This window comes from Palaemon carinicauda, chromosome 11 (genome assembly GCF_036898095.1).
Source record: "Palaemon carinicauda isolate YSFRI2023 chromosome 11, ASM3689809v2, whole genome shotgun sequence".
Classification (NCBI taxonomy): Eukaryota; Metazoa; Arthropoda; class Malacostraca; order Decapoda; family Palaemonidae; genus Palaemon; species Palaemon carinicauda.
Window position 1 is genome coordinate 16955063 of NC_090735.1, and position 8759 is coordinate 16963821.

Genomic DNA, 8759 nt, shown 5'->3' on the forward strand with positions numbered 1-8759 from the left:
TTTTTTATCAACGCAATCATAAACGCTATCGTTGTTCACGATCTACCAGAAGCAAGAGTTAGTGCTTAATATCGTCGTTCCTCTTAATCCTCCAGTAGTAGGAGTTACTGCTTAAGACCTTTAAATCTATTTCAGCAGTACTAAGTTTCTATTATCTTTGATAGTGTGCACCGGCCAATTTTGCGGAGAGTCTGGCGTTATTATGGAGTTCCTCTTAAATATGTAAATTTGATTAAGTATGGTCATGAGCATATCAAATGCAAAGTTAATGCTAGTGGAGTCCTATCAAATGAATTTCCAGTGAACAGTGGAGTACCCCAAGGGAATGTGTTGTCACCTATGTTTTTTTATTCTCCTCGTGGATTTTGTAATGCATAGAACAATTGGGGATAGTAGAGAAGGATTCGAATGGGTTGGTAACCTAAAGTATGATGATGTTGCTGTCCTTATTCGCAAAACACCACAGACTTGCAAAGTTTGCTTATCAAAAGGCATGAAATATCACAATGAAGGTTAGTATCAAGATAAATAGAAGAAAGACAGAGAAGATGAAAACGGAATATGCAATGGAAAAGGAAATGTCATTGGAAGGAGAAAGGATTAATGAGGTGGAATAATTTGAATATTTAGGAACTATGATCTCTAATACAGGGTCTTTAGAATTTGAGTTTGGTGAAAGATTGAAAAATGCAAATCAGACAATGGCTAGGTCATGTATAATTTGGAAATCAAATCGCCTGAAATTACATATAAAAATCAGGCTATATATCAGTTTAGTGAGATCGGTGTATGGACATGAGCCATGGTATGACAATGAAACAATATCCAACAGATTTTGTGGATTTGAGAACGAAGCCCTCAGAATAATATTGGGAGTTAAATTGGAAACGAAACTATAAAAGAGATTACTCGAGTACCCTATATGGATGAGATCATGGTGAGGGGTAGAAGGAGATGGTTTGGGCATGCTCTTCGCACTCCCGAAGAGAGATTAGTTCACCAAACTTTCAACTGGGCTCCACAAGGCACTAGAAGAGTTAGAAGACCCAGGCCTACACGGCCCAGGAGTATGAAGCGTGAAGTAGGAGATGATTATTGGAAAAGTATTGATTTCAAAGCTCAAGATGGAGACGACTGGCGAAATCTAACCGAGGCCCTTTGCGTCAATCGGCGTAGGATGATGATGATGATGATGATAATGATGATCTTTTAAAGTATTGCACAATATTTCCATAGCTATTAATAAGATTACTCAAGAAAAATAAGTAATGTAAGAAAGTAATGTATTTACAATTTTTGTATAAGCCAAGGAAAAAAGGTTTATTCAAGGGTGATTTAGTATTATCTTTAAACTAGAGTCTTTGAAAAAAAAGAAATAGATTTTTCAGAGAGCAATAGATCTCATTTAAAGTTCATTTTAAAGTGATTTAACTATGAGTCTCAAACGTGGTACGTTTCATTTGGAATTTTTTTAAACATTGAGGTTGTTACAAACTTTCAAAAATATAATCAAAATCTGATTATATATTTACACGGGGAAATACTTTCGGTTATTTAATGACCACTGTGCCAGGTGAGTATTAGGTGACGAGCTTATATATAGATAACTGAGAGCAAGAATGAAACAAAATTCAAACAGTATAAAACATGCAATAGCAAACTTAAACAGGTTTCTAATATCAGTGCGGGCTAGTGCGTGAGATAAAAAAAAAAACAATAACGTTAGTGTACAAGCGTGTATGAAACACGTGCGGTGCACTGTCAAATCCATATCATTATAGAATACTCTGTTATTTTGCTGAAAACAACAGCAGCAATCAGTAATCTAACTTTAGTCTTTTAAGCCACTCATATATAAGACCAGAATACGCTATCTGCATGAAGTAAATATGATGAGCTGCTTCTTAATTAATTGCATTTTAATGATGTAATGAATCCTGGTAATTAGCGCTGAATACCTATTTCTAGTTAGTTGTTTGGGTATCTAGAATGAATGAATAAACTCTTAAAAAATGTAGTGTTTTCGTACAATACTGTGTAAAATATGAACTGCGCGTGTTTCATACACATTCATACACAGTAATGCTATTGCTTTTTTTTATCTTTCGTTCTCTCCCGCACTGATAATAGAAAAAAAACCTGTTTAAGCTCGCCCTCTCATGTTTTCTATTGTTTGAAATTTTATGTCATTGTTGCCTTCAACTGTTTGTTTATAAGCTCGTTATCTTGTTGAATAAACTTATATTCACCTCGCCTCTCTGTTAGTACCTAACAGCTACGTTGCCACAAATGGCTTAAGAGAGTATTTGGGTGTGTGTGTGTGTGTGTGTGTGTCTGTGTGCGCGTGACTCTTTGTGTGAATGACAATAATGACTTGATAACTCATTTGATTCGCTACCCCACCCCCATAAGTAAGTAATTCATTAACCTAAAGATCAGTGGTATTTAATGTGTTTTCATCACATTACTGCCAGGAATAATAATACATTGTTCCCTCATCGATATAGATTCGTAATAAAATGTAACTCAACCTTTTTAAGTAAAATTTATTCGGACAAATCTATCTGTAAATACAGTAATTTATTAAATACATCTTAAAATATCAATAACATAGATATATTAAAATATATAAAATTTGATTATCTGTATCCATAAGGAAAAAAATGTCTGTTCCCATATACTTTAGATAAAAAAAAAAATAACAACCAGCAATCTAACTTTGGTCTCTATAAGTTTCAAACATTTGAAACCGGAATATATAATGAGAAATAAATGGATGTGAAGCAGCGCTTCTTAATTAATCATATTATAACGATGCGTTGAAGCGTAGCAATTAACGCTATATTATTCGTCAAGTATCTGAAACCAGCACAGGCCTTGCAACAATTACCTGGCTTTATGCAAATATTGATCTTGCATTATGAATACGCCTTCAATCTCTAATTGGCGTCAATGGCTTTCGATGTCAGGATGACAGACAACTGATCTCGGGTCTTTCCATCTTTTGGAGGAAGCCGATACCGAACCGATACTGGTGGTATGAGAGTGGTCGATACCAGTACTGGTGGCTCGACAGTAGTCAATACCGATACCAAAACTAATGGCATGACAGTAGTCGATACCAATAACAATACTGGTAGCATGACAGTATGTCGATACAGATACCGATAGTGGTGGCATGACATTAATTGATACTGATACCGATACTGGTGGCATGACAGTAGTCAATACCGATACTGACACTGGTGGCATGACAGTAGTCGATACCGATACCGAAACTTGAGGCATGACAGTAGTCGATACCGATATCGAAACTAGTGGCATATATATATATATATATATATATATATATATATATATATATATATATATATATATATATATATATATATATATATATATATTCCTATGGAGCTGGTCTATTGGAGAGTAAATAAGTTAATCAGGTATTTTATTTATGTTTTCATATGTGCATTGAACAGGTGAATAGCCAGCTCTGAAGATGAGTTCCTCTCATGTAGATATAAGATTTATATGTAAATTACGCAAGACTTTCGTCGTTAATTTCACTGTATCTTTCATTCAAGTCAGTATATGTAAATGTACTTTATTTTTAAGAATAAACATTTTATTTCACGTATTTTGATACGAAGTCTTACGTAGTCTGTTTAAGAGTGTTATATGATACCGATACCGATACGGGTGGCATGACAGTAGTCGATACCGATACCAATATTAGTGGCATGACAGTAGTCGATACCGATACCGATACTGGTGAAATGACAGCAGTCAATACCAATACCGATACATGGCATGAAAGTGGTCGATACCGGTACTGCTGGCATGACAGTAGTCAATACCGATAACGATACTGGTGGCATGAAAGTGGTCAATACCGATTCTGGTGGCATGACAGTAGTTAATACCGATACTGGTGGCATGATTGTAGTCGATATTGAAACTGGGGGATGACAGTAGTCGATACCGATACCGATACTGGTGGCATGACAGTAGTCGATACCGATACTGATACCTATACTGGTGGCATGACAGTAGTCAATACCGATACTGGTGGCATGACAGTAGTCGATACCGATACCGAAACTAGTGGCATGACAGTAGTTAATACCGATACTGGTGGCATGATTGTAGTCGATATTGAAACTGGGGGGATGACAGTAGTCGATACCGATACCGATACTGGTGGCATGACAGTAGTCGATACCGATACTGATACCTATACTGGTGGCATGACAGTAGTCAATACCGATACTGGTGGCATGACAGTAGTCGATACCGATACCGAAACTAGTGGCATGACAGTAGTTAATACCGATACTGGTGGCATGATTGTAGTTGATATTGAAACTGGGGGGATGACAGTAGTCGATACCGATACCGATACTGGTGGCATGACAGTAGTCGATACCGATACTGATACCTATACTGGTGGCATGACAGTAGTCAATACCGATACTGGTGGCATGACAGTAGTCGATACCGATACCGAAATTAGTGGCATGACAGTAGTTGATACCGATACTGGTGGCATGACTGTAGTCAATACCGTAACTGGTGGCATGCCAGTAGTCGATACCAATACCGAAACTAGTGACATAACAGTAGTTGATACCGTTACCGATACTGGTGGCATGACAATAATTGATACTGATACCCATACTGGTAGCATGACAGTAGTCAATACCGATACCGATACCTATACTGGTGGCATGACAGTAGTCGATACCGATACTATTGGCATGACAGTAGTTGATACCAATACTGGTGACCTGACTGTAGTCGATACCAATACCAATACTGGTGTCATGTCAGTAGTCGACAGTGATACCGATACTTGTGGCATGACAGTAGTAGACACTGATACCGATACTGGTGGCATGACAGTACTCGATACTGATACCAATACTGGTGGCATGACCGTGGTCGATACGGATACCGATACTGGTGTCATGACAGGAGTCGACACCGATACCGATACTGGTGGTATGACAGTAGTTGATGCCGATACAGATACTGGTGGCATGACAGTAGTCAACACCGATAACAATACCAAAACTGATGTCATAATAGTAGTCGACACCGATACTTATACTAGTGGCATCACAGTAATCAATATTGATACCGATACTGGCAGCATGACAATAGTCAATACTGATACCGATACTGGTGGCACAACAGTAGTGACACTGATACTGATTCCGATACTAGTGTCATGACAGTAGTCGACACCGATACCGATACTGGTGGCATGACAGTAGTCAATACCGATACCGATAATAATGGCATGACCGTAGTCAATACCAATACCGATACTGGTGTCATGATAGTAGTCGACACCAATACCAATACTGGGGGCATGGCAGTAGTTGATACCAATACTGATACTGGTGGCACGACAGTTGTCAACACCTATACTGATACCAGTGTCATGACAGTAGTCGACACCAATACTGATACTGGTGGCATGACAGTAGTCAATACCGATACTTGTGTCATGACAGTAGTCGATACCGATACTTGTGTCATGACAGTAGTCAACACCAATACTTGTGTCATGACAGTAGTCGACACCAATACTGCTGTCATGACAGTAGTCAACACCAATACCAATACTGCTGTCATGATAGTAGTCAATTCCAATACCAATTCTGCTGGCATGACAGTAGTCGATACCGATACCGATAAAAATACTGCTGGCATGACAGTAGTCGATACTGATACAAATACAAATACTGGTGGCATGACAGTAGTCGATACTGATACAAATACAAATACTGGTGGCATGACAATACTAGATACCGATATCGAGACCGATACTGGTGTCATGACAGTGGTCGATACTGATACTGGTGTCATTACAGTAGTCAATACCAATACTGATACTGGTGTCATGACAGTGGACAATACCGATACCGACACCGATACTGGTGTCATGACAGTAGTCATTATCAATACCGATACTGGAGGCATGACAGTAGTCGATACCAATAAAAATACTGGTGGCATGACAGTAGTCGATACCAATATTGAGACCGATACTGGTGTCATAACAGTGGTCAATACCGATACTGGTGTCATGACAGTGGTCAATACCGATAATGATACTAACAAAAAGGCTTTTACTACCGATACCTATAACGATACCGATACCATCGGGACATCTCTTCCAACCGAATCGAAATTGCATCAGTTTTTACTCTTTTCTCAGAAAACGCATCTTTGATGCCTGTCCATCCCTCAGGTGGACTGGCTCGAAGGCTTAATCACATATCAATCATAAGTCAAATTGAAAGACATCAAGGATTATGATGATAATGATTACGATTATGATGATGATGATGATCAAGATGTTCATGATATATTAGCCTTTGTTTATTATTATTATTATTATTATTATTATTATTATTAATATTGTTGTTGTTGTTGCTGTTGTTGTTAAAAATAATGACTGCCTCAGTTGCAATATTTTTAAAAAAACTTGCCTGAAAGAGGGTCTACTATCCAAATATATAATTATTATTATTATTATTATTATTATTATTATTATTATTATTATTATTATTATTATTATTATTATTTATGTAGTTACTATTTTTATCATTATAATCATTATTGATATTACCATTAATTTCCTAAAAATACCACATATACCAATGAGAAATAAATTACCTGTGAAAATGAATGACGCTCAAAAATACATTTAAAAATATATCTCAAAAACTCTCTTTAAACTGAATTGAAAATTCACTTCTATCTCAGCTATGAGATCGTCAATGAATAAGCCTGAAGGTTTTACCGTGTGGTAAGTCTTTAGGGTCAAATAAGCTTTCGTTGACTTCAAAACGGATCAAATAAGTGATGGTGAGGGTTATTATTATTATTATTATTATTGTTATTATTATTATTATTATTATTATTTAAATGTAGAGGAGGCTTCTATCTGGGCTTACATGAAATGGGGTTTTCGTCAAAATGTTATTACGCTTGTCTCGTATAATGTTATTATTATTATTATTATTATTATTATTATTATTATGTTGTTGTTGTTGTTGTTGTTGTTGTTGTTGTTGTTGTTGTTGTTGTTGTTGTTGTTGTTATTATCAAAATGTAGAGGAGGCTTCTATCTAGACTTATATGAGATGGGTTTTTCGTCAAAATTTTGTTGCCACGTATAATGTTATTATTGTTATCGTTATCATTATCATTATCATTATCATTATCATTATCATTATCGTTATCGTTATCATTATCGCTATTGTTGTTGTTGTTGTTGTTATATTAAATAATATACGTTCACTGAGATTTTCAGTATTATCAGTAACGATGATGTATTTTCATCAACAACATTTCAGTTTATTTTCCTCACATCATATGAATAAAATAGCTTAAATCCCCTCTGAATTAACAAAAATATACATTTCAACTTCTCTCTCTCTCTCTCTCTCTCTCTCTCTCTCTCTCTCTCTCTCTCTCTCTCTCTCTCTCTGTAGAAACACTTCTGCATCTCCAGACCCATCCATTTACTTTCTCCTTTGTATCTCATACTTTATTTTATTTTGATTGTTTAATACTTCTCTTGCAGTTTATTTATTTCCTTATTTCCTCTTCTCACTGGGCTATTTTCCCTGCTGGAGCCCTTGGGCTTTTAGCATTCTGCTTTTCCAACTAGGATTGTAGCTTAGCAAATAATAATAATAATAATAATAATAATAATAATAATAATAATAATAATAATAATGATAATAATAATAACTTCATTACTTCTCTTGTAGTTTATTCATTTCCTTATTTGCTTATTTCCTTTCCTCACTGGCTATTTTCCCTATTAGAGCCCTTATTCAACTAGGGTTGTAGCTTAGCGAGTAATAATAATAATAATAATAATAATAATAATAAAAATAATGATAATAATAATAATAATGATAATAATAATAATAATAACAATAATAATAATATCATTATTATTATAATTATCATTATTATTATCATTAATAATAATAATAATAATAATAATAATAATAATAATAATAATAATGATAATATTAGTATCATTATTATTATCATTAATAATAATAATAATAATAATAATAATAATAATAATAATAATAATATCATTATTATTATCAGGAGAGGTGATTTTGGGCTGATTCTAATGTCCAAGTGGATTGTATTATTATTATTATTATTATTATTATTATTATTATTATTATTATTATTATTATTATTATTATTATTATTATTATTATTATCATTAATAATAATAATAATAATAATAATAATAATAATAATACAATCCACTTGGACATTAGAATCAGCCCAAAATCACCTCTCCTCACTTCGGAAAAGTATCTGACAAATCAATGGTTTTTATTTCTTTTATCTTATTAGGTTCAACTACACGGAAATAATTGATGTTCAAGAAATGAGAAAGAGAGATGGGTTGTTATCAATTGCTGGTTGTTGGTGATGGGCTTCGGAGATGGCAGAGGAAATTAGAGATAGTATTTTAGCCGGAAATTATTGACATTGGGATTTAACGTCAGAAAGAAATTAAGATCTAATTCTTCCAGAATATTTTCTATTGCTTTTATTACCTATTAATTTACAGGTTTTTTGGTTTCATTTTTAATAATATATTTTTCTTTATCTTACAAGTTTCCGGATTTTACTATTGCAAAAAAATGAAAAAAAATAATAAACTGAATAAGTGATTTGAAGTTTTACTTTCAGAGAATATT

At 34.4% G+C, this 8759-nt stretch overlaps 2 protein-coding genes across 2 annotated transcripts; both read left to right on the forward strand.

The window, feature by feature from the left end:
• Positions 1–3968: 3968 nt before the first annotated feature.
• On the forward strand, positions 3969–5237 carry LOC137649177 (putative per-hexamer repeat protein 5). Its single transcript, XM_068382166.1, has one exon. It carries the CDS (start codon positions 3969–3971, stop codon positions 5235–5237), a length of 1269 nt encoding a protein of 422 aa, XP_068238267.1.
• LOC137649178 (uncharacterized) lies at positions 5234–6244 on the forward strand. Its single transcript, XM_068382167.1, has one exon. It carries the CDS (start codon positions 5234–5236, stop codon positions 6242–6244), a length of 1011 nt encoding a protein of 336 aa, XP_068238268.1.
• The last annotated feature ends 2515 nt before the right edge of the window (positions 6245–8759 follow it).